This window comes from Cibotium barometz, chromosome 25 (genome assembly GCF_041138505.1).
Source record: "Cibotium barometz isolate CiBa-2024 chromosome 25, ASM4113850v1, whole genome shotgun sequence".
Lineage (NCBI taxonomy): Eukaryota > Viridiplantae > Streptophyta > Polypodiopsida > Cyatheales > Cibotiaceae > Cibotium > Cibotium barometz.
Window position 1 is genome coordinate 48622256 of NC_141070.1, and position 27151 is coordinate 48649406.

General features: G+C 43.2%; 2 protein-coding genes across 3 annotated transcripts in view; one reads left to right on the plus strand and one right to left on the minus strand.

Annotated features, from left to right (window-relative positions):
* LOC147624663 (serine/threonine protein phosphatase 2A regulatory subunit B''beta-like) overlaps nucleotides 1-18575 on the minus strand; it is a 44012-nt gene extending 25437 nt beyond the window's left edge. Inside the window, exon 1 of one of the 2 annotated variants that reach the window (XM_086819685.1) lies at nucleotides 18231-18575. In XM_086819685.1, coding sequence (XP_086675811.1) covers nucleotides 18231-18389 — 159 coding nt within the window. In that variant the 5' untranslated portion in view covers nucleotides 18390-18575. The remainder of the gene's footprint in view (nucleotides 1-18230) is intronic. The other variant, XM_086819684.1, reaches the window with a different exon arrangement.
* Nucleotides 7526-10842, plus strand: LOC147624664 (uncharacterized). The gene is made up of 2 exons (XM_086819686.1): nucleotides 7526-8087; nucleotides 10683-10842. The coding sequence occupies exons 1-2, from the start codon at nucleotides 7600-7602 to the stop codon at nucleotides 10693-10695; spliced, it is 501 nt and encodes a 166-aa protein (XP_086675812.1). The 5' UTR covers nucleotides 7526-7599; the 3' UTR covers nucleotides 10696-10842.
* Nucleotides 18576-27151: the final 8576 nt, after the last annotated feature.

A 27151-nucleotide genomic window follows, 5' to 3' on the forward strand; every position in this document is an offset into this window, starting at 1 on the left:
AGAGATTGAAGATGAGCATATGATCTTAATCCCACAAAAGATTCTTGATGTACGACAGAAAGAAACTCGACAGAAGATTATTACAGAATTCTTAATACAATGGAAAGACTTGGATGATTCAGATTCAACTGGGCAAAGTAATGAAGATCTACAACAATACCCAGAATTACTTCAAGAGTTCTTTCGCCAACAACAGTCACTTATATAACCATGGATCTTATTTTAAGTGGGAGGGAATGTCACGATTGTGACTTAATTACCCTTAATTACTCTTAATCATTGAAGGGACACCAATGAAGGGTCACACCTTGTCACATGGGTCATCATCAAAGGACACGTCTCTTCAAAGGGACACATCTATTGATTAGAGGACACAACTCTACGTCCAAAAGAAGAGTCACACCCTTTCGTCAGGGATGTGCCTAGGCTTCATTTGTACCTCTTTGGGCCCTATTTAACAAGGCCTTGTGTCTCAATGCAAACAACTCAGCTTTCCGCTCTCTAATTATCTTTAGTTCTTGTATTCAATTTTAATTATGTCTTAATAGACTAGGAAGTCCTCACAAAGCACCTGTGCAGCCTGCCAACTCCAAGGGAGTGAAGCCCTACGAGCGCATGATCTTCTGTCCAGCCTACCTGCAACCTGTTCTCAGTCCTCTCTTCGTTCCTGCTGTAGCCGCCAATATGCAAGATAAGAAAAAGCAACCATGTCAAGCTATAGCCCGACTTTTCCCCAAGAGTAAGCTTCCTCCAAAAATAACATGGGCTCCCCTAAGCCACGATTCACTTTTAAAAAGAGGCATTCTTTTAGTTAAAAGGTTTTTAAAACCTTTGACCTCTCAAAACATTTACACCCCCCCTCCCCCCCCCACATGGGGTAATAAAAAGAATCCTTAATAAGTGTCCAAGTGTGAACATATAACCATTGTCCTACACACTTGTGTCTTGCGCACTCTCCACCATGCTCACACCTACGCTGCACAAATTCTGCAAATGATTAATGCGGCTTGGCATACAGGAGTACTCCCCCAATCATGGAAGCATAGCATAGGTAAACTCATCCCCAAGCGGAATTTGTGTGAGCATCTCATGGATTGGAGGCCCATCATATTGATGCCTGTTGTTGCAAGTGCTTTATGAGGGTCTGCATCCCTTGCAATATGGCTTTGTTCCTAGGCGGCAGATCCATGATAATATTGGCAATGCTCTCATGGCTATTGAATATGCAAAATATTCTGACCAAGATGTTTTTATTATGCAAGTGGACTTTGCTAAAGCTTTTGACACGGTCAAAACTGGGATTTTATCTCACAGACAATGGCTCAGATGGGATTCGGGCCAAAAATGGCTAATGTCATCTACTGCTTGTATGCTGACTCTACAACCCAATGCATCCTTGGCAATCATCTTTCTCAATCTTGGTCCTTGGGTCGTTCAGTCAGACAAGGGTGTCCACTCAGTGCCCTCTTATATGCCATTGCCACTCTCCCACTTCTCAGATACTTGGATCATCTTACCGCGCAGGACCTTCTCATTGGTCTTCAGATTCCTGGAGCCCCTCCCTTTATGGCTCAGGCATATGCAGATGACTCCTTCTTTATGCAGCATAATTCTCCACAGCAGTTGAAGACTCTTATGGACACTCTCTCTATATATGGCATGGCTGCTGGCCTGCATGTCAATTTTGACAAATCTAGCCTCATACCTCTGCATTTATATGATTGGCATGTTCTTTTATGGCCCGGACACATTATGCAACCCTATGATGTGGTCCGCCATCTTGGTTACCCTATTGGCTGGTACATCACTAGGAAACAACAGTTAAAGTGGATTTTTGACAAACTTCATGCCAAGCTCCACTACCGGAAGCTCTCCACCTAGCCACTCCATGTTAGGCTCCGGATTGTCCAGTCGATTATCATGGCCTATGTTCAGTACTATTTGCCTTTGATACATTGGACCTCTCAGGACACTTCTGCTTTCATGTCTCAGGCTATGGAGCTGTTATGGAAAACAAAGTCTTCTGTGCTAAAGCTTTAAGACTTATGCGGATGGCAAAAGTTTGTTCCCTGAGGATGCATGGCGGATTGAATGTGCTGAATATTGCGCATCATGTCTTGGCAAGGAAAATTCCTCTCCTACTCACCTTTTTTCGTCAGACGACGCAGCCATGGAGTCATATGCTTGCAACCATGTGCACGGCCTTATGCACTTTTGGACATGGTGCATGGATCACTGATCACTGTGGGAGGTCATTTTGGGCAGATTTGTAGGTTCTATCCCGGGCTTCCCTTTTGCCACTTCACTTATTTTGCGATTGGAAACAGGTCCTTTCGCATGCTCATTGGGAACCCTTCCTTTTGTCTCATGCCAATTGCCATCGGCAGGAAAGCATTTACTGGAGTGCTGTTTTTGATTCTCCATTGGCCCTGCAAGAGCCGATTCGGACATACAATCTCAGCAAATTGGGGATTAGGTGCATAAATGATGTTGTTGATGCTACTGGTCAAATGCTTTCCTTCCCTTGGGCTTTGGCTTCCTATCCACTAGCCATGCATCACAGGTTCATTTGGAGGAAAATTGCTGACTTGCTATAGCCTTTTCTTCCCATCCCTCCTTTATCTAACAGGGACAGATTACAGGATTGGCAGTTACACCCGGTGGGCTCAAATTCTCGTCCTGTTATTCTTTCTAACCTAACGGTTAGGATGACATACTCTTTCCTCCAGCCATCACCATGGATTCATTCACATGCTAATTCTCTTTGGCTATTTTGGGGGCTATGATATCCACTATGCAGGTACTAAGCATTTCTCGGGTCTTTGCATATTGGTCAGACATGAACTGCAGCCCTAGCTTGCCTTCAATGATCGTGATGGTAGATGGATGGTAATTCAATGTGATGTCAATGGTGATTCAATGTGATGTCAATGGTGATATTTGGGAGTTTGCCTCTCTTTATGCCTCGCAAACTTCTGCTTCCAGAGCTTCCATGTGGCATGCCATTGCTGTCACGTGCACACCATTCAGGTGTAGAGTGACATGGCATTATTTTATGGCATGGCATCATCAGGCATTTAATCAGGATTTATCAAGCATTTTATGCACATTTAAATGAATGTTTTCAGCATGTACCACATGGTATGGGTTGGATTCAGCATTGTAGCATCATATTAACCATCTAGACAAAAGCATTGGGGCTTGTGGAGGCAGCCGACAGCATTCAAGTCAGTCGACCAGCCTTTAACATAAACAATGTTTCCGTGAAACCATCTCAAGGCAAACAACACCACCTTTCTCCTTGCATAGCTATACAAGGGTTAGTGATCATCAAAAACACTTCATGGTAAATAGCAAAAGCACCAACTTTGCAAACTCAAAGTATACTTAGCTTTTCTTTGCCAGGTTGGTCATGAAGCCAAAAGAAATATCTCCTCACCATATCCTTAAGATATCCCGAGATATATCTCCATATAGCTTGCCTGTAAGCTTGATAATATAATCCACAATATCCATATGGAAAGAGTGCTAAACGTGTGCACATAAAGCCAACTTCACACTTCCACGATAAAATTCCGTGAATTCATAAATCCTTATATCAACAAGCTGTCTACTGCTCATGCTCTTGCTTCATAAGCTATGAAGCGGCTGGCCATGCTTAACAGCAATGATGGTAAGTGTGGTCCCCACTTGAGATCTTTTCTCTTCCTTATTGATAGAAGGAAGCCTCCGCTTCCAAGAAAGCCTATGCTCTGATACCAATGTAACTCGCCGCTGCGGTGCCCGGGGGACTAGGGCCTTTGACACACTTGTTGATACCATCAATGCATATTAAAACATTTAAACATGGCCACAGCCTTAACACATATCCATCATCACTTTGCATAAAATATAAAGCTGGACAAAACATCCACAAATGCTGAAAATGGATCTTGCACATGTGACACCACATAGAGGCCGGAATGGGCCGACCCCCCCCTTGGAGTATTTTATTACCCAAGGAGAATAATATCATGTACAAGCTTTGAGGGCCTTACTCTCCCCACGGGAGATGCCGGATTATCCATATACAAATGCCATAACACAGCCCAACACGAGGCAACCAAGCCGGAACATAGGCTGTAGAAATGCCGAGCCAACAATATAATCCATATACCTCCGTGTGGGTACTGATTCTTCCCCAAAAACCACGGGTCTTCATGCAATAGAAAGGGTACAGCAAGTACAACTCTCCATTCAGCCGGTACAGCAGGTACAATGGCTGGTACAGCCGGTACAGTGGCTGGTACAGCAAGTACAGTGGCTGGTACAGCAAGTACGGTGGCTGGTACAGCCGGTACGGCAAGTACAAAAGTTGGTACAGCAAGTACAGTGGCATGTACAGCCGGTACGGTGGCTGGTACAGCAGGTACAGCAATTACAAATGCCGCCTCCAAAACAGTCCCCAACAGCCGGTATTCTTCATGGTCAGCCTTCAAGAGAGAGAGAAAGAGAGTAGCCATCATTAGGGAAACCTTCAACGGTGGTAGAGGCTAGGGTGCAGCAAGAGAGCCTCCATTAATGAAGAGAGGGGGCTCCAATTTATAGATTTGGGCCTCCCATGAGCTAAAATGGCAAGAGAAGGCTACAATGACAAGTGGAGAGCCACACAATAGCTGAAGTGACAAGTGTGAGCCCACTTGTCTCACTTTGATCCATTTTCTAACAAGTGTCAGGCCACTTGTCTCACTTTGATCCACCTCCTTGCCACATGTCCCAATCTAAGAGATGGGTCCTTCCATAAACTTTATCTCTAAAAATATCCCAACTGGTAGACATTCTGTCATAGGCACTTTGCCAACTCTTGGTATTTGCTCAATTCCAGATGTAATGACGCGAACAGAATTTCCATCGGAGTCGGGCCAAAAATAGCAACTCTCCTAAATTTTAGGAGTGTGGTCCTTTGTATTCTAGGATAGTCCCCCATTCCCAAAGCTTGTACTTTCCAAATATTTAAACATCCTGGAGTCCACCAGACCCCTTTCAGACTGGGAAATGTCCAGGCTGGTGACATGACCTCAACTGAAAAGCCTCAAGATATGCCTGCAACAATTGTGGATAATCTGCAAAATAATCCTCATTTACCCACTTGGCATCAATAGGCAAATAATTCTTAAACTTCACAAGGTATCTCCTGGAAAGCTTTCCTGCAGGTAGCTTTCTCTCCTTGTGAAAAACAATCTGTTCTGGCTGGAGAATCTCCTCAAGCTCTTCAATCTCTGGCGGATCTTTTGTGACAGGCTCATCAGGATGTGGCCCCACATATTTCCGAAATAGACTCACATGAAAAGCATTGTGAATCTTCCAATGACTAGGTAAAGCAAGCCTGTAGGACACGTCATTGATTTTGTGAATCACCTTGAAGGGTCCATAATAGCGAGGAGAAAGCTTAGGATATGATCCTTCTCGTCCTGGCCTCTTCCGAAGCCTAGCCTTCTCAAATTTCAGCAATACCCAATCACCTTCTTTGACTTCCATGTCCCTTCTATGCTTGTCAGCAGCCATTTTATGCTTATCCTGAGATCTTGCTATGGCTGTCCGCACCTGACCAAAGGCAACATCTAAGTCTTGAACATATTCATCAGCTGCAAATATCTCATCCTTTGTACGAAGGATGGGTGGCAAGACCACTCTGCCATAAATAATCTCAAAGGGAGCCTTTCCTGTGGAAGCATGGATCGTATTGTTGTAGGCAGACTCAACAAGGGTAAGATACTTCTCCCATGCACTTTTTTGATCTGCCACATAACATTTCAATAAATCCAACACGGCTGAATTTGCAGCTTCACTTTGGCCATCCGTTTGGGGATGATAAGTTGTGCTGTTAAGCGTGTGGGTGTCCAACGGAGTCTTTCCCACTTGACGGGATCGGTTTCATTGGTATCAGAGCACGGTTGTTTCCCTCTTCCTAGTGGGGAAACGAACCTGTGTACTGGACATCCCGCTTTTAGCAAACTTTGAACACAATGGACAGCCAAGGCAACCCTTTGGAAGTGCCTAATTCAAGGGGTCCCTCTAGTGCCTCTCGTGGGTCTGATGCCCTGCGTGGTAGACACAAGCCCCTTGAAAGGGTTATGGATAGTGAATCAAAGGGTTAACTGTCTCCAGGAAAGACAGTTATGCTTGAACAAGAGCCTGATGCTATGAGGGCTGAAATGGAACATATGAGAAAACTTTTGCAGGCTCAAGAGCAAGAGTTAAAGTTCTTGCATGAAGATCCCCATCTACAAAGTGCTATTGAAGCCAGGAAGGCTGATGCTATGGTTGATGTATACTTCTCTTTCTGCTGTTGTATTCCTCCCTTGCAAGTGGGCACTCCTACTCTCACAGCACGTGGCTGTGCCTTTTGCGGTGGTACTTGCCTTGGTGGTTCACCACGGGGCGACTGAGTCTTCATCAAAGGGACTTCGCATCTCCTGGGTGACTTCATCATACCACAAGTATTGGTTTTCTATCAACCATCTACAAGTAAGTGAACTTCAGATTTCAATAAAGTATTTTATGTTTAAATCTGATAAGGGATTCATCCCGCTCGGCCAACACCCGTTCGGTGCCGGGTTGTCCAAGCTATATTGGCGAACCTCGGTCCAAAGGTGCTGAGATCGGGAGAGCCAGGCGTTAGTACGAGAGCGCCTGTTTGTGCGTGGTCTCGAAACACCAGTGAGGCGCTCTCCACGGAGTCCAGTGAAAGCACAGGACCGTAGAGATTGGATCACACTAGTGGTCGTACTGCTTCAAGCTTCTACATCAAGTTTCGACCTCGAGCCTATTTGTTTGGTACTGTTTTCATATGTACATGGACACTATCTGGTTCTTGGAACCCATGGAGCATTGTATTCATTAAATACTCCCAATAAATATATCATATATTGAGGGGGGGGTCGGCCCGTTCCGGCCCCAGTGCTGGTGTCCATCTTTCCATTTCATTTCATTTAAATTTCAAGTTGTATTAAGTTCCATTTCAAATTTGTGGTTTTAAAGTTGTGCTATTAAGCGTGTGGGTGTCCAACAGAGTCTTTCCCACTTGACGCGATCGGTTTCATTGGTATCAGAGCAGACTTCACCTGAATTAGGCACTTCCAAAGGGTTGCCTTGGCTGTCCATTGTGTTCAAAGTTTGCTAAAAGCGGGATGTCCAGTACACAGGTTCGTTTCCTCACTAGGAAGAGGGAAACAACCGTGCTCTGATACCAATGAAACCGATCCCGTCAAGTGGGAAAGACTCCGTTGGACACCCACACGCTTAACAGCACAACTTATCATCCCCAAACGGCAAAGTGAAGCTGCAAATTCAGCCGTGTTGGATTTATTGAAATGTTATGTGGCAGATCAAAAAAGTGCATGGGAGAAGTATCTTACCCTTGTTGAGTCTGCCTACAACAATACGATCCATGCTTCCACAGGAAAGGCTCCCTTTGAGATTATTTATGGCAGAGTGGTCTTGCCACCCATCCTTCGTACAAAGGATGAGATATTTGCAGCTGATGAATATGTTCAAGACTTAGATGTTGCCTTTGGTCAGGTGCGGACAGCCATAGCAAGATCTCAGGATAAGCATAAAATGGCTGCTGACAAGCATAGAAGGGACATGGAAGTCAAAGAAGGTGATTGGGTATTGCTGAAATTTGAGAAGGCTAGGCTTCGGAAGAGGCCAGGACGAGAAGGATCATATCCTAAGCTTTCTCCTCGCTATTATGGACCCTTCAAGGTGATTCACAAAATCAATGACGTGTCCTACAGGCTTGCTTTACCTAGTCATTGGAAGATTCACAATGCTTTTCATGTGAGTCTATTTCGGAAATATGTGGGGCCACATCCTGATGAGCCTGTCACAAAAGATCCGCCAGAGATTGAAGAGCTTGAGGAGATTCTCCAGCCAGAACAGATTGTTTTTCACAAGGAGAGAAAGCTACCTGCAGGAAAGCTTTCCAGGAGATACCTTGTGAAGTTTAAGAATTATTTGCCTATTGATGCCAAGTGGGTAAATGAGGATTATTTTGCAGATTATCCACAATTGTTGCAGGCATATCTTGAGGCTTTTCAGTTGAGGTCATGTCACCAGCCTGGACATTTCCCAGTCTGAAAGGGGTCTGGTGGACTCCAGGATGTTTAAATATTTGGAAAGTACAAGCTTTGGGAATGGGGGACTATCCTAGAATACAAAGGACCACACTCCTAAAATTTAGGAGAGTTGCTATTTTTGGCCCGACTCCGATGGAAATTCTGTTCGCGTCATTACATCTGGAATTGAGCAAATACCAAGAGTTGGCAAAGTGCCTATGACAGAATGTCTACCAGTTGGGATATTTTTAGAGATAAAGTTTATGGAAGGACCCATCTCTTAGATTGGGACATGTGGCAAGGAGGTGGATCAAAGTGAGACAAGTGGCCTGACACTTGTTAGAAATGGATCAAAGTGAGACAAGTGGGCTCACACTTGTCACTTCAGCTATTGTGTGGCTCTCCACTTGTCATTGTAGCCTTCTCTTGCCATTTTAGCTCATGGAAGGCCCAAATCTATAAATTGGAGCCCCCTCTCTTCATTAATGGAGGCTCTCTTGCTGCACCCTAGCCTCTACCACCGTTGAAGGTTTCCCTAATGATGGCTACTCTCTTTCTCTCTCTCTTGAAGGCTGACCATGAAGAATACCGGCTGTTGGGGACTGTTTTGGAGGCTTCCATCGCGAAGAAATACTGAAGGCAAGGGTATTCAATCATTTATTATGATTTCTAGCCATTGTATGTGTTGTACCAGCATTTGTACTTGCTGTACCTGCTGTACCAGCCACCGTACCGGCTGTACATGCCACTGTACTTGCTGTACCAGCTTTTGTACTTGCCATACCGGCTGTACCAGCCACCGTAATACCGGCTGTACCAGCCACCGTACTTGCTGTACCAGCCACCGTACTTGCTGTACCAGCCACTGTACTTGCTGTACCAGCATTTATACTTGCTGTACCTGCTGTACCAGCCACTGTACCGGCTGTACCAACCATTGTACCTGCTGTACCGGCTGAATGGAGAGTTGTACTTGCTGTACCCTTTCTATTGCATGAAGACCCGTGGTTTTTGGGGAAGAATCAGTACCCACACGGAGGTATATGGATTATATTGTTGGCTCGGCATTTCTACAGCCTATGTTCCGGCTTGGTTGCCTCGTGTTGGGCTGTGTTATGGCATTTGTATATGGATAATCCGGCATCTCCCGTGGGGAGAGTAAGGCCCTCAAAGCTTGTACATGATATTATTCTCCTTGGGTAATAAAATACTCCAAGGGGGGGTCGGCCCATTCCGGCCTCTATGTGGTGTCACATGTGCAAGATCCATTTTCAGCATTTGTGGATGTTTTGTCCAGCTTTATATTTTATGCAAAGTGATGATGGATATGTGTTAAGGCTGTGGCCATGTTTAAATGTTTTAATATGCATTGATGGTATCAACAAGTGTGTCAAAGGCCCTAGTCCCCCGGGCACCGCAGCGGCGAGTTACATTGGTATCAGAGCATAGGCTTTCTTGGAAGCGGAGGCTTCCTTCTATCAATAAGGAAGAGAAAAGATCTCAAGTGGGGACCACACTTACCATCATTGCTGTTAAGCATGGCCAGCCGCTTCATAGCTTATGAAGCAAGAGCATGAGCAGTAGACAGCTTGTTGATATAAGGATTTATGAATTCACGGAATTTTATCGTGGAAGTGTGAAGTTGGCTTTATGTGCACACGTTTAGCACTCTTTCCATATGGATATTGTGGATTATATTATCAAGCTTACAGGCAAGCTATATGGAGATATATCTCGGGATATCTTAAGGATATGGTGAGGAGATATTTCTTTTGGCTTCATGACCAACCTGGCAAAGAAAAGCTAAGTATACTTTGAGTTTGCAAAGTTGGTGCTTTTGCTATTTACCATGAAGTGTTTTTGATGATCACTAACCCTTGTATAGCTATGCAAGGAGAAAGGTGGTGTTGTTTGCCTTGAGATGGTTTCACGGAAACATTGTTTATGGCTCCCTTAAATGGGATGAATTCTTTTCATGGCTCTCTTTATTGGGATGGAATATATCTATGGAGATTTCTTTCTTGGACGAGATTTATATAGATATTGGGCTTAACAGGCAATTTCTATGGACGAATCTGTTCGCGTTTATAGAGAAGAAATCTTTGGTTATCTCATGGATATGATGCTTTTATGGATAAAGTCCACCTCTACCCGTGGTTTTTGGGGAAGAATCAGTACCCACACAGAGGTATATGGATTATATTGTTGGCTCGGCATTACTACAGCCTATGTTCCGGCTTGGTTGCCTCGTGTTGGGCTGTGTTATGGCATTTGTATATGGATAATCCGGCATCTCCCGTGGGAAGAGTAAGGCCCTCAAAGCTTGTACATGATATTATTCTCCTTGGGTAATAAAATACTCCAAGGGGGGGGTCGGCCCATTCCGGCCTCTATGTGGTGTCACATGTGCAAGATCCATTTTCAGCATTTGTGGATGTTTTGTCCAGCTTTATATTTTATGCAAAGTGATGATGGATATGTGTTAAGGCTGTGGCCATGTTTAAATGTTTTAATATGCATTGATGGTATCAACAAGTGTGTCAAAGGCCCTAGTCCCCCGGGCACCGCAGCGGCGAGTTACAGGTCAACTCTTTAGAAGCCCGGGGGGATGTCACCAATTGGCCGACCATTTGGTCCATCTCCAGTTTTTGCGTCTCGTTCACTTGAGGCCAGGCCGGTGTCTCGTGTGAAGAGGCCAGTATTTTGCTGACATGGACGGGAGCCAGACTGGTGCCACCCGTGTGTTAGCAGGATGGCGTCGTATGGACGGGAGCCAGACCAGTGCCACCCGTGTATGACCTGGACTGTGTTCGACCCATGGGATTGTGACGCCATGGAAGAGCCAGTATTCGTGCCGTGTTTTGCCTATGGGACTGTCACACCATAGGGAGACTCGTGCCTGGAACTGTGTCTTACCTATGGGACTATCACTCCATAGGAAGACCAGATTTTTATGTTTTTATGTCGTGCCAGTTTTGTGCCGACAGATATTTTGTACTTGTTCCATGAACGGGAGATATGTCCATGTTACTATTTGCACATGCACACATGATTTGCATGTTTGAAACTGTTTTCGCATGACATGTATTTGTGTGTTTGCCTGCTTGACGTGTTACTTACTGAGCGGGGACGCCTGCCAGTGAGTCGTGAAGTCTGCTCTGTATTCTGACGAGTTTTGGTGCATGTGAACAGGTGGTAAGTATGTCGCACTTGTTGTTTTAATGTTTTATATTCTAACCCTTTAATTTATAAGGTTAGGTGTTCACATTTATTTAAAAGTGGGCACCCACTTAGGGGCCAAGGTGGGGAGCCTCACTTTTAAGTGAGTGTGGGGGTGGGCATGGTCACCTACCCCCACTAGTTCCCCCACATGCATGCGTGGGTATCACCAAAGTAAAACTCCATATTAATTTATTAAAAAGGACTCCCTCCATCAAGCGTAAAAAAAAACATAATCGCTTCCTTCAAGTGTTGATTCATCAACCGGCGACCATCTCTCCCTCTGGCGCACGCTCTTCATGAAGGCGACTGCTGCAGTACCTGCTGCTGTTGGCTGCGACTGCACTACTTCAAGTGGCTGTACTTCCAGCCAGCACTGACTGCAGGCGGCTTCTCCCTCAAGCGAAAGTACACCAGCAGGCTGCGCTGCCCTCTAATCTGCGCTGGTGTTACCTGCAGGCTGCAAACTACTCTCTCTTTCCTCTCCAACAGGCGGCTGCCTACCCTGCACAACAGCTGCCACCTTTTGAGGGCTACGCTTCTATTCCTACAGCCAGTCGGCTCTTTGCAGCCAGGCGCTTCCTAGTGGCTGTTTCTCTCATCCTCTCAGGCAGCTGAATCTTCATCAGGTGGTTGCGCCTACCCACAGCAGGCAACTACACATACTTCTCTTTCTGCTGTTGTATTCCTCCCTTGCAAGTGGGCACTCCTACTCTCACAGCACGTGGCTGTGCCTTTTGCGGTGGTACTTGCCTTGGTGGTTCACCACGGGGCGACTGAGTCTTCATCAAAGGGACTTCGCATCTCCTGGGTGACTTCATCATACCACAAGTATTGGTTTTCTATCAACCATCTACAAGTAAGTGAACTTCAGATTTCAATAAAGTATTTTATGTTTAAATCTGATAAGGGATTCATCCCGCTCGGCCAACACCCGTTCGGTGCCGGGTTGTCCAAGCTATATTGGCGAACCTCGGTCCAAAGGTGCTGAGATCGGGAGAGCCAGGCGTTAGTACGAGAGCGCCTGTTTGTGCGTGGTCTCGAAACACCAGTGAGGCGCTCTCCGCGGAGTCCAGTGAAAGCACAAGACCGTAGAGATTGGATCACACTAGTGGTCGTACTGCTTCAAGCTTCTACATCAAGTTTCGACCTCGAGCTATTTGTTTGGTACTGTTTTCATATGTACATGGACACTATCTGGTTCTTGGAACCCATGGAGCATTGTATTCATTAAATACTCCCAATAAATATATCATATATTGAGGGGGGGGTCGGCCCGTTCCGGCCCTAGTGCTGGTGTCCATCTTTCCATTTCATTTCATTTAAATTTCAAGTTGTATTAAGTTGTCCATTTCAAATTTGTGGTTTTAAAGTTGTGCTATTAAGCGTGTGGGTGTCTAACGGAGTCTTTCCCACTTGACGGGATCGGTTTCACTAACCCTGCAGAAGGCTTCGCTTTCTTAGAATTAGGCTCCCCTTTAGTGTCAGATTCCTTGTTGGACTTACGCTTGGGACGATTGAAAGACATATGTCCCTCTTCGGTACAGAAAAAGCATTTCTTGGCATCCAACAAAGCCTGCTTCTCCTCAGGAGTTCTCTTGGGCATTGGTAACATCTTACGCTGCTTCTCAACAGGCATTGTTGCATCCCGAGCATGCCTTGACTTCTCAATTTTCTTGCCAGTGCTTTTGCTACCATTAAATCCAGTTGAAATCCCAATGAGTAACGCATTTGCTGTCATGGCATTCTCTATCATCTGCAACATATTTGTTACTCGGGTCTTAATGCAAGTCACACACTTCCGTGGGCAACCCACAACAATACTTCTCAACCTGCTCAAACAGTGGCACTACACAATAAGAAGTAACTGGGAGTAGAGCTTCCCAAAACTTCCTGTTATAATCCTCAAGATTCTCACATTTGGATGCATCCAGCTTATGCCATGCTGTCATTACATCCACCTCAATGTAGATGTGAGCCGCACGGAAGAGAACACCTCTTTAAATTGTACCCAAGTAGATGGTGCTATGCCCTGCAAAAGAAGAATGGACCACCACTGCAATGCATTGCCCTTAAGAAAAGTCGCACCTTTTCTCACTTTCGAGGATTCCGTGTAATTTCCACCAGAAAAAGCAGTATCAAACTGCTGTAAAAAGATAAGAGCCTTGAGCCTGTCTTTGGCCCCACTGAATGTGTCAAATTTTACCACAGCTCCCCCTTCCTTATAATCCTCCGCCTTACCCATAGGCGTTAGATTATCGTAAGGAAGTGACTTAACAAGATTGCTACCCCCTGCATTCATGCCCATAATAGGGTCAACATTGCCAGTTCCCACACCTTGCATACCATGCAATCCTGCTGATCCTCCCATGTTCCCAACATGCCACTATGCATACCGGGCTGCATGCCCCCATACATGTTTCCTTGCATTCCAGGCTGCATGCCCCCATACATATTCCCTTGCATTCCGGGCTGCATACCACCATACATGTTGCCTTGCATACAAGGCTGAAAATTAGCTCCAAAATTCCCTTGCATTCCCATGCCTCCTTGAGGGTAACCCCCAATCATAGATTGGGACACAAAACCACCGCCAAAATAGCCTGGATGCATCGATTGTTGCGGAATAGGTGGCTGCCCGAAAAAGGAACTCTGTGGGTTTGCACCATAAGTGTTCTGCATGTTGGAAAACTGTCCAAAAGCAGGATCCTGCGAGAGGCACCACTATTGCCCTGAGGTGGGTTCCTAAAACACACCTTCTTCTTCTTCTTCTTCTTAGGCTCAAAAGGGGCACTCATAAATTTAGCAAACTTCTCACTTTGCGTGAGCTGCATGAGCACATCCACTGCCCCTGCCAAACGGACTTTGAATTAGGCATCATCTTCCTCTTTACTTGGCATATCTTTTGGTTGTGTTACATCCTCATAACGTGCATCTTCTGCAGCCTGTTCTCCTGCAAGTACATCCTCAGACTCAATCCTCTCAAGAGTGGCCTCCTCCTCTTCCTCATCATCATAACCATAGTTATCCTCATAGTCTGATATCTTGCTGAAATTTTCAGCAACGACTTTCCTCGAAACAACCACAAGTCACCCCCTTAAGAAAGTTGGTGATGGTCCCAGCAAAGGAACCTTAAAACCGGCCTCTGGTAAAAACCAAAGTGCGGTAGACTAGCAATCACCCAAACACAGTTGTCGTCCAGCAAATAAGACAAACAAAAGGGAGCTAGAGTGCTCCTACACAAAAAGAACAACGACACCTGTTGGCCCCAAAGCTTGGCGCCCCTTTCAGTATTTCTTTATTCAAATTCAATGGAAGAGTTTCACTGAATACATCATGGCCACTCATGGCTTACACATATGCATGTCCAATCTGCCAATCCTCTGGTCCTCTTCACACAGAGGATTCACACAACCTTGTGCCCCAAAACACCACACGGTTGTTCACCTCTAATCAGCCAAAATAGTACATCCACGAGGCCTTGAATACGCATCTAACTGGCCCATGCACATAGTCAAAAACACAGCCATACATCAGTTCGTAGACTCTTCCAAAAACATGCTAAATATACTCATGTTTCTACCCTCTTAGGTTGCAAATCCCTCCTCTCACAAGACACCAGGAGTAGCACTCTCGAACAACCCACGAGCCGGAAGAAAGAGGAGTTTGAACCCGTGTGCGTCTGACACCGCCCACAAGCCTGTAAAAAGAGAGAGAGAGAGAGAGAAAGCAGTAGTCGGCTACCCCTTTTCAATGGTGTGCCTCTACGTCTAGGACAGTATCCCCTCCGCCCTTCACAAGAGAGAGAGAGTCCTGCCTGACTATTTGCAAGGGGGGGAGAGAGAGAGAGAGAGAGAGAGAGAGAGAGAGAGAGAGAGAGAGAGAGAGAGAGAGAGAGAGAGAGAGAGAGAGAGAGAGAGAGAATTCTACCCGTCTGTACCTCCTGTGCCTTACTGTTTGAACCTGCAGCTTGCCAATAGTCCTGCAGAAGCTGTCTGCAGTTCTGCCCGATGCCCGACAGGATGCAAAAGAGAGAGAGAAAGGGAAGTACAGTCCCTTTTGCGCTTCCTGCAACTACCTACAAACCTACGCGCCTCCTGCAGTCCTATCCGCCTGCAACCCAACTTGGTAAGCACCTATGCAGCCTGCCAACTCCAAGGGTGTGCAGCCCTATGAGCGCATGATCTTCTGTCCAGCCTGCCTGTAACCTATTCTGTCCTCTCTCCGTTCCTGCTGCAGCCGCCAGTATGCAAGATGAGAAGAAGCAAGCGTGTCAAGCTGCAGCCCAACTTTTCCCCAAGAGTAAGCTTCCTCCAAAAATAACGTGGGCTCCCCTAAGCCATGATGCACTTTTAAAAAAGAGGTATTCTTTTAGTTAAAAGGTTTTTAAAACCTTTGTCCTCTCAAAACATTCATCCCCCACCACATGGGATAATAAAAAGAACCCTTAATAAGTGTCCCCAAGTGTGAACATATAACCATTGTCCTACACACTTGTGTCCTGCGCACTGTCCACCATGCTCACACCTACGCTGCACAAATTCACAAGGTCGTGACTTTCAAAAGGAGGTGGCGGGATGGAGAAGTCCGGGAGGTGTGCCAAAGCCAATGATCACATCAAACAGTCCGGAGAGAGAGAGAGAGAGAGAGCTTGGGATGCAATACCATGTATGTGTAGATGATTTTTCCTAGTCTGTGAGGTCCAATCCCCGTATTAATTGTGTTTGATTAAATCTTTCCACAAGGCTTACCCACACACTTTGAAACTACTTTTGGTTTGCTCAAGATAAAAGGCAGTTTTAGCCACCTTCAACCTACAATTGATTGTATTTTAAAGTTGAAGTTCGTTCACGCGGACTTTCTTTAACAACACCCTTGTCTATTCGAAGATGAAAGAACATCGCCAACACTTGAATTGGCCTCAAGCTATTGGAATGAATTATTGGCCTCCTGCTCCTCACGCTACCATGTGGCAGTGTATTATCCAACATAGTGGGTTGGGGTCAACTTGACCCCTTTATATAGGGCTAAATGCCCATTGGTCTCCCCTTATCCCCCACCTTTATGGTGGTTCACGAGATCTTTAGGTGAGGGGGACCCGGCCGGTTCTTGGCCTCCGTTGGCATGGTGCTCCTTCCACTATGCGTGTGGTGTTCTGCTCTGTTGTTCCACACTCTTTCATGGTATCGGAGCCTCGTCAGCTCCTGCGCAGCATCGGGCTTCGCATCTAGGGGGGGTGTTGGAATGAATTCTTATCCTCCTGCTTCTCACGCTACCATGTAGCAGTGTATTATCCCACATAGTGGGTTGGGGTCAACTTGACCCCTCTATACAAGGATAAATGCCCATTGGCCTTCCCTTATCCCCCACCTTTATGGTGGTTCACATGATCTTCAGGGGGCAGGGGGGGGAGGGACTGGCCGGGGGTTGGCTTCCGCTCACGTGGTGCTTTGCTTCCGCTCTGCGCGTGGTGTTCCGCTCTACCGTTCCACGTTCTTTCACAAGCTTGTACGAAAAGAACACGTAGAACAATAATTAGCCTCTCCCAACGGATGTGGGTGAGGCCGGTCGAATGGTACCTATGACATCCGCCAAGGACTCCTCTGGTCTTGTTTTGGCCACTTCCTGCTCTTGGGTCTAGGAGATTGTTTCCTCTGCTGCATGTTATTTCATAAACCTGATTATATCCACCCAACCCAACGGTTGCGATTATCCGCCATGCATTGCATAGATGACTAGCTATGTGTTACACATACTAGCATGCCTGCCTTAGCAAGGCTTTTTTCTACTTGATTTCTTGTGTTCTTGCCCTCCGTACACTAGCCAACTCTTTTTCGATTTGTTGACTTCTTGGACCAAGGCAGTTCCATTGAGTTTTCTTAACTCTGCCAGCATTTGCTTCTTTTCGGCCTACAATGCTTCCTTGGCTTCCTGCTCCCACTTGGCCTAGTTCTAGAAGTCTTCAATCATTTTGTCTTTGGTTACCATGTGTCACAATTGTGACTTAATCAATCTTAATTACTCTTAATCATTAAAAGGACAACAGTGAAGGGTCACACACCCCCCGTCACCCAGGTCATCATGAAAGAACACGTCTATTCAAAGGGATACATCTATTGATCAAAGGACACATCTCTACATCCAAAGGACAAAGCTATTCATTCAAGAGTCACACCCGTTCATCAAGGATGTGTCTCTTCATTTGTACCTCTTCAGGCCCTATCTAACAAGGCCTTGTGTCTCAATGCAACAACACACGACTTTCCACTCTTTGCCTCATGTTTACTCGAGTATTTAAACATTAAGATCTTTTAATGATGTTTATGTGATGACCTTTTGGCATATGATGCATTCACTAACAAATGCCTCCATGTCCTTCCTCATAGAAGGCCAAGGCGAGAGAGCTTGTGGCCACCATCACCAAGGAGAGAAAGAAGAGACCGACCCAGCCCAAAAGTCTCAACCACAGACATGGTGAGTCGAGGAGGAACGTACAAGGATATTATGAAAGCAACCCAGCCCAAAAGCCTCAACCACAGACGTGGTGAGTCAAGAAGGAACTGTTGCAAGTACAAGGATATTATGAAAGCAACACATTATTGCTCCCAAAGGCCTTAGCATAATCCTCTCGCTCCATTCAAAAAAAGAGTAAGCCCAACACCAAAGAGATGGCAGGTACCAGAGAATTATTGCCAAGGGCAAATCGGTAAGGGAACAAGGGTATATTTTGAAGGCAACAATCAGATATGCACCTTAAAACCTCCACCCTCCCTGCCTCTCAAGCCACTGGCCCACCAATGGAAAAACAAAATCCCTCCAAGCACCATCAGTATCCTTGTCCACAGGTAGTCCAAAGGCAAAGAGAAGAATCCACAGAGGGTATGGGACACCAGAGGAGGAGCGGGGGCTTACCAGGCGTTGGGTTTCCGGGAGGGAGAGCCACTGGGTGAAGAGCTCTTCGAGGGGCAGCTTGATCGGGTTGGGCTTGGAAGGCATGATGGTGGGGTGCTCCAGTAGCTGCAGGAAGTCCGGATCCAGCGAACCCACCTCCAACGCCATCGCTGAATCCATGTATGTACCCCACTTCTCTCTCTCACTCTCCTCCAGCAAAATTTGAAGATATACTTAGACGGAGACGATGGAGTTGAGCTCAAGACCCACACACAGCTTAAACGTCTCCTGTTTCCACGCTTCTTTCACCTTCACCTTCTGAAATCAAATGAAAAGCAGAAATAGATATCCCCTTCAGCTTAATTTAAAAAATGTGCCCAAATATATGCGCCCACAACGTTTTTCCTTTTTTTTATTAATTTATTATTCCTTGCTAGTGTAAGGTATTTTTTGACACGTTTCATTGCATGGTGGGGTTTCTTGTATTCCACATTTTTCGTCTAAGGCTACATTCGCCATTGTCTTGTTGTTGCCATGGCGTCATGAGATTGGTTCCCATGCGAGGCCTTTGTGCTGCTGCGATGCCATGGTCCCCATGCTTCTTCTAAGGCTTCCCGCATGGTCGTGCTTCGCTCGTTGGTTCCTCTTTTGTTGCACACGCTCCTTCCAACGCCTTGTACATGGCTCCCTTTTGTAACTGCATCTGCATGGAGCTCTAACGTCGACAGACGTCTTCGTCCTCGAATTGCATTCTGCTTGTTGCTGGTTGGTTACGCTTTTGGTGAGCACGTTGCTTCGAGCTTCTTTTAGTCGTCATATCCGGCTTCCAGCATGCATTTATCAGATCGGATTTCGTCTTCTGGAGATCTGTGGTGGTAGACAGTCGTGCCTTCTAGACGGTTTCTATTCTACGGCAAGCTATGGTCTCCTCTCCTATTTAATCACAATGCGCATTGTCTTCTTCATCTACTTTCATGTTTGCTCTATGTTCCTCGCGCTGCCTTGCTCTTGATTATTATGGCTCCCAAAAGAAAACCCATGCATGACATTAGTAATATCATGCAAGTCGATCGACCACCTTCATCTTTCCCCTCTGCTGAAGGTCATCCATCGACCTGCAATCTGGCATGACCTACAGCAATTTTGCAGTCCCTATCGACATCTACTGTGCCCAGACAACAAGATGTTTCTATGCATGATCGCGTTGTGACTCCTCCCGAAGGGCCTTCCAGTGTTTGTGACTTGCATGCTATCAAGCAAAGAGGTCGATCTTTTGGTTTGTATAAGCTCGAGTTCTGATTAATTTATTATATATATATGTCTTTTCTGCTCTGTATAAGCTCCAAGAAGCCTTTTTAATATATGCCTTCTTCTTACAAATTGACTAATGATACATTTTTTAAAAAAAAGTTGATTGATTAAACAATGTTTACATATGTTCATTGACTGTTTGCGCTGTTGATAAGGTTTTGTGGTTAATAATAAGAAGCATAAGAATAAATATGTGCCTACAACGTTTTTCCTTTTTTGATTAATTTATTACGTTTTTCCTTTTTTGCTTTATTTATTATTCATTGCTACTTTAAATAAGCGCTCAAAACCTTTCTACGTTATGTAGTATATACAATTAGGCATTGAAAACCTTTTTGTGTTATGTAGAGAAGTCGTAAGCAATGGATTATGTTCTCCTTACTGTAGTAGTCGTCTTTGATAACGTTCTGTAAAGTGGTCGTTTATGAAAAAATAACTAATGATACTTTATTGTTAGGCGATCATTTAATTTATGTGTCGTGCTTATAATAAATCAGAAACGCGAAAATGTCATAACCGCTTACCTATTGTTACATTACAGGCTTACTGTACTGGTTATTCTGTAGGATCCACCTAGCATGACAACAAAGGCAAAAAACCAATGACAATTGACAAAAATGCAGATTCAGAGCCTTTTGTGCACAAGACGCCTTTGTTTCCTCCAAAGAAGAAAACAAAGCTCTTTGAAGTGTTAGTGTGACCAACGCTATCGGGAATGGAGATATAAAACTATCATGTTGGGACCCACTAGAAGAATTTATAAGCATGGATTGTTTAAAAGGGCTCTTCACTGGAGAAAGGTGGCACCTTGAACCATTTGCATTTTCAGATGGTCATCAGTTTGATGGCTCCATCCCTCATAAGTATAGGCACCTTGAACCACTTGCATTTTCAAATGGTCGTCAATTTGACGGCTCCATTCCTCATAAGTATAGGCAAAACCATAAAACGATATTTAGGATGGGATTTATTTAAACTAGAGGATGGCTTAGTGATGTGTAGAGGTCTTAGACAAATTAAAATGCACACCTTCGAAGGGATGGTAGGTTATTGTATGAAAGACTTACACAAGCCGCACTTCAAGTTCTTCTCGCACAATATAGCTAGTGAGGAGATAACAAGAGGATGTCAGTTGTACGTTTATATGGCCAGGCTGACTTGAAGAACAAAGTTCGCTTGTCGCCTGTCAATCTTTTTGAGTGACTTACATAATAAACAAACTTGGAGCTTTGCAAGCACTCGGCTAAAAATGGTCCGCACTGGAAAGTACTACCCAGCAACATGATGGATAATTCCAAAGACTGGTTCAGGTATGAGTAGGAAAAGATCTGTTGTAGTATGGATAGTTATGAAGCTTCCTCACCTCACCAACTGCATAGACCTAGAAGAAATTTTCTTTGCAGATTCTCCTTGTGCTAGATATTTCAATGCAAGGCAAGACAGAGAAGATGAAGATAATGAAAGTGAGGATGGTGATGGAGTACAGAATGTGCATGGCAACGACATTGCAGAGCTAGGGACTCATGGGAATCCCATTGTTATTGACAATGATCAAGAAGCCCAGTCACCGTATGACTATAGCACATCTTGTCTTTCTATATGGGAAAGGGCACATAAAAGCTATTGTGGATAGAGATGAATTTGTGCCACTCTCACCAGACGTCTACAGATTTGTAGGTCCTAGTGAGGAAGAAGCTTGTTTTGTGTAGTCTTTTATTTTGCAGTTGCCTTTCCTTTTATGTAATTGCTCTTTCCTTCCAATCATTTCACCTTTTGTACCCTTTAGAGACGTGTCTTCGGTTTCCTTATCTCACATGCAAACCTCCTTTACCCATGTTTATGATGCAAACTTTCCCTTTCTCACACTAGCACTCCTATTTTCAGTAAGCTCTTTTCCCCATCCTTTGTTGTCTACACCTACACCTTTTGTCAACCATGGCGAAACCTTCATACCCCCTCCCCATCCCTTCTCCATTGGATTTCCCCCTCCACTTTCTAGTCAAGGAAGGATCTCCACAACCCACACCCCTCCACTCACCTTTCGACAACTCCTCCAAGGCAAGAGGCATCCTTAGGGTAAGACAAGGGTAGTATGAAGGAAATGGCAGTCTGTGGATACTCAATAATGTTGGAGAGCTTGTACCCACCATCACCAAGGAGAGAAAGAAGAGACCAACCTAGCCCAAAAGCCTCAACCACAAATATGGTGAGTCGAGGAGGAATTGCTTTGCAGGTACAAGGATGTTATGAAAGAAGGTACAAGGATGTTATGAAAGCAGCCCAGCCCAAAAGCCTCAACCATAAACATGGTGAGTCAAGGAGGAACTGTTGCAAGTACAAGGATATTATGAAAGCAACACATTGTTGCTCCCAAAGGCCTTAGCATGATGCTCTCGCTCCATTCAAAAAAAGAGTAAGCCCAACACCAAAGAGATGGTGGGTACAAAAGAACCATTGCCAAGGGAAAATCGGTAAGGGAACGAGGGTATTTTGAGGGTAGCAACCAAATATGGGTGCCCAAGTTAGCCACCTCAAAACCTCCACCCTCTCTACCTCTTAAGCCACTAGCCCACCAAGCAACAATAGAAAAAGAAAATCCCCCTTGAAATCCAAGCACCATCAGTATCTTTGTCTACATGTAGTCCGAAGGCAAAGAGAAGAATCCACAAAGGGTATGGGACACCAAAGGTACCCTTCATATCCACTACAACACAAGAGATGAACAGGTTCTCGAAATCTAAGCTAGTTAATGAATAACCTAGTTGGAAAACCTCCTTGCCTCATTATGACAGCAAGTAGAGGGACCATGGCCATAATTGGAAGAAAGGGCTGCCTAGCATGCCTCACCCACCCATACCAAATCATGCCACATTCTCAAGCCTCTAGCATGCCTCACCCACTTGTACTGAATTAGGCTACATTATCGAGCCTTGCTAAGTACAAAGAAGGTACTTGACCCTTGTCTCATAGAAAGAGGTGCATGGAACCAAATAGCCTTATGAAAAAGGGCTAAGGGTAAATGTCAAAGAAAGTAGCAAGGAGTCGAAGGAAGCTGGAGTGCTGAAGAAACTGAAGAAAGTAGGTAATGAAGAAAGGAGGTAATAAGGAGAGCAAAAGCGATGGAGATGTATGAAGGTAAGTCCCCGAGAAGAAAATCTATAAGCCACCAACTTTGCAGCCTCTTCATCAATAGTCATCTAAGTGCATCTTAGGATGGAGTGGCAGATGGAGAAATTGAAGAAAGCAAAAGTGATGGAGATGTATGAAGGCGAGTCCTTAGGAAGAAAATATGTAAGCCATCAACTCCATGGCCTTTAATAGCCATTAAACTCTTGTAGTTTTTTCTCACAAACTCTCTCTCTATAGTTTACACTCTCTTCCTTGATCCCTCGCTTACTCTCTCTCCTACTTGCACTATCACACTCTCTCTATTACTTCCACTCTCAGACATGCCCCCTCTTCCTTGATCCCTTGCTTACTCTCTCTCCTACATGCATTATCACACTCTCTTTGTAGCTTCCACTCTTAGACATGCCCCCTCTGTTACATGTATATATTTTATCATATTTGTGATGAATTAATAATTGTACAAAAATATGTTTAATTTAATTTGTGCAGGATTCAGCTTAATGGAATCTGCAACAAGTGGGCACAAGATTAATGTATAGGTGTAAATGTGCACAAAGTCATTTTATGTAACAAGGCCCACTAGCAATTTTATTTCGGTAAAGGTTTTTATATGTACAAACCTTAGGAGACTTCATATGGTTGAAAATGTGTAAAGTAATACCCCAAAAGTGGGAAAAGCAAGCCCAATTTATACGCTCATATATTCTTAGCTCCTTGGGCTATTTTTATGAAATAAAATTCTCTAAATACTCATATCGTGGAAGTGGAGCTACACGACATGGGGGCTGGGGAGATTGCACCCAATCTTGTCTTGATGGTGATGTTATTTTCTTTCCTTTGCTTTTGTGTTATGCTATGTTAATTAATTTCAATTTAATTCAAGTGTTTGTTTTAAATTTTTTTAAGTATTTTGTGAGTATTTAATTATTTCTTCAAGAAGATTAAAGGGTCTAGTGACAGTGGTATCAAAGCTTTGGTTTAATTTAATCTTCTTGAAAAGGTAGTCAAAAACTTGTGTGGACAAAGAGGTGAAAGAGACAAAAACAGAGGTGATTTTGGTAAATTTTGTATATTGGAAGGCTATTATAAATCCTGCAAATTGGAGAATTCAGAAATTTATCCTTCTGTCAAAAAAGAGGCGCCTATTTTATGAAAAAGGGGAGGAAGAATTGAAATTGTGAATTTTCTCAGTCTCTTTCATCATGCGGGCGCCAATTCGTGGACCTCTCTCAAAATTCATGAGCGAGGGTAGATAACTTGGAATGGAGCCCTTAATAAAAGGCTAATTAAAGCTTTGTGTGTGTGTGTGTGTGTGTGTGTGTGTGTGTGTGTGTGTGTGTATGAGCCTTAATAAAAGCCCTATATATATTTTAATAAAGTTTAAAATGCCCTATGGGCTGTTGGAAGTTTGCAATAGCTAACCATAAGAAAATTTTTCTGGAAGCTTTAGGTTAAAAAGCTTTTTATAAAAATAAATAAAAATAACTATTATAATAAAAATTAAGCTTTGATTAAAACTTTTCTTTATCTTTGTAATAAAGCTTTGATTAAAGCCTTATCTTCTATTGTTTCTCGACCAGTGCACAGCAGCAAGGTATCTTAATTAAGCATTAATTAGTGCTTAATGTTTGATTATCTATATATATAATTAAAGCTTTTAAAAGTGCATATTTTGTTTTTAACAATCCTCTTGAAGAATTTTTTTTAGATGGCCAGTTCATTGGAGCAATGACAGGAAACCATCGAGACTCGGCATGAGCTAAGTCTTCATTACAATTGCTCTTTAATTAAATTATTGCAAACTATTTTGCAACCAACCGACACGATATCTAAGCTAAGTATTTACTATACTCTCTCTATTTATATTTTTATTTCAAATATTCAAGCATTTTGAGAGTATACTGCTTACAATTAAACCTTAATTTATTGTTCCTCGATCCTTTAAATTTGTTAAAAAATGGTCAAATAATATCCTTTTAAATCCAAATAAATTTCATAAGTCATTGTTGAGATTATCACATTTCTTTTTGGATGATTATTTCATTTGCATGTGCAGAATTAATTATTTCAACGTTTATTTTCTAGTTTTTAATTAAAATTATCTAAAAAATATAATTTGCATGCTAGAAAAACCCATAAAAAGGAAAATAAAGCTTAGTTGAAAAACTTCAAAAAGCTTTAACCTTTGGGAGAAAAACCTTCCTTCAAGACTTAGAAGAGACCCTAAATCCTTTATTGCAATCTAATTATTTTTGTGATATAGAGAATACAATATTTTCAGGATATCTACAACAATGTGCGTAAACTTCAAGAATTATCATATTTAAATTATTGTTGTGATATTTGAACGCCACTTTTATTGTTTTATCCTCAATTCATCATACCTTGAGGTAAATTTTTCTTATCCGTGAAAATTAGTTGCATTAGTCATATCTACGTTTGTTTATCTAACACTTTACCATGTAGATGTGCTTTCCCAACATCATATGGGTACGTATTCAACCCATTCATTAATTGCATTATGTACTTAAAATTAGTAATAATTAATTCAAGATATATGAATCCTGGAACTACTTTTAAATTGTTTGGTACCATGTAGCTTGTGTAATAATAATATCTCTTTCAGAATGACTCCTCAAACCTCGGCATCAACATCTTTGAACCCTAAAATCCCTATAAAATCATTTGACACATCTCTTAATAACCATAACACATGTATTAATACTAAGATAGATGATTCACAAAAATCTAATAAACATGATTACAAGAAGTGTTACAGATGTAACGAGATTAGACACATCGCATCAAATTGTCCACGGAAGTCAAAGTTTATTTCATTGGGATTCAATATGATCGATGAAGATGAAGAACAAGAATACCACGACGACTTCTCAGACTCTTGAGGTAACATATTTATTTCATTTGATTATTTAACACTTTTTGGTGAACTCAAGGATGCATCAAAAGTAGAACTTCTCGAAGGAACTGGCCCATCCATCTTGAATTATACTTTATGAATTTTTCACTATGTATTAATCTTGTGGTATGGGACACGAGAATAATCCTGTGTGAAGGATTCCGATGCATACTTATCTCTACATCTATGTGGGATAATTTATAGTGGTATGGGACATTAGAATTTATTACACATAGAAGTCCTTGATATAATGTATTTTGTTAGTGAACATACTTGAAATTATATAGTATATGACAATTGATCTCCTCTGCTTGCATAAGCAAACAAGTATTTAAGGTCAGTTGCTTATCCAAGCAGGAGGGACGTTACATAATGTCCATCCTTTAGTTGTATGGGGATGACCGAACACTAGTGTGCCATCCTAGTTGCTTATCCAAGCAGGAGGGACGTTACATAATGTCCATCCTTTAGTTGTATGGGGATGACCGAACACTAGTGTGCCATCCTAGTTGTATGGGGATGACCGAACACTAGTGTGCCATCCTAGTGAATTGGTATCGTGGGTGACTCCACATTAAATACTAATTACCTAGTGGTATTGGCATAGCTTGAGACCATGCTTGACGGGTGTATATTATTAAAGTGTAACAAGTAGTGCCATGCTTGACAACTGTATTGTGGTCAAGTGAAACAAGATGCGTTACAACTGCACACGGTTGAAGTGAAACAAGTGGTTTATGCAACTGATGTGCCATGCTCATTGGAGTGTAACAAGTGGCAACTCACCATGCTAGATGATGTGTACATAGCGATACTCTCATCATAGTGAAACAAGTGGTGAATATATGATGTGTTTGTGCCTATCAATGTATCATATTGGGATATGGTTACATAAATAGGTGATGAGCAATGTGTGTGTGTCACACATTGCTCATCACACATAAATAGGTGATCCCTTATGTGTGTGTCACACATAAGGGATCTTGTCTATATCATATTAATTTTTATTATTTGTGATTTGATGATGGTGCGAGCATCACCAATTTAGGTGCCGCACGAGATTTGTTGTTTGTTGTTTGTTGTTGTTGTAGCATTCTCTTTTATGCAATTGAGGACAATTGCTTCCTCAAACGGGAGGACTGTTATTACAGGTATATATTTTATCATATTTGTGATGAATTAATAATCGTACAAAAATATGCTTAATTTAATTTGTGCATGATTCAGCTTAATGGAATGTGCAAGTGGGCGCAAGATTAATGTATAGGTGTAAATGTGCACAAAGTCATTTTATGTAACAAGGCCCATAGCAATTTTATTTGGGCAAAGGTTTTTATATGTACAAACCTTATGAGACTATGGGTAAAAATGTGTAAAGTAATACCCCAAAAGTGGGAAAAGCAAGCCCAATTTGTATGCTCATCTGTTCTTAGCTCCTTGGGCTATTTTTATGAAATAAAATTCTCTAAATACTCATGTCGTGGAAGTGGAGCTACACGACATGGGGGGGAGATTGCACCCAATCTTGTCTTGATCGTGATGTTATTTTCTTTCCTTTGCTTTTGTGTTATACTATGTTAATTAA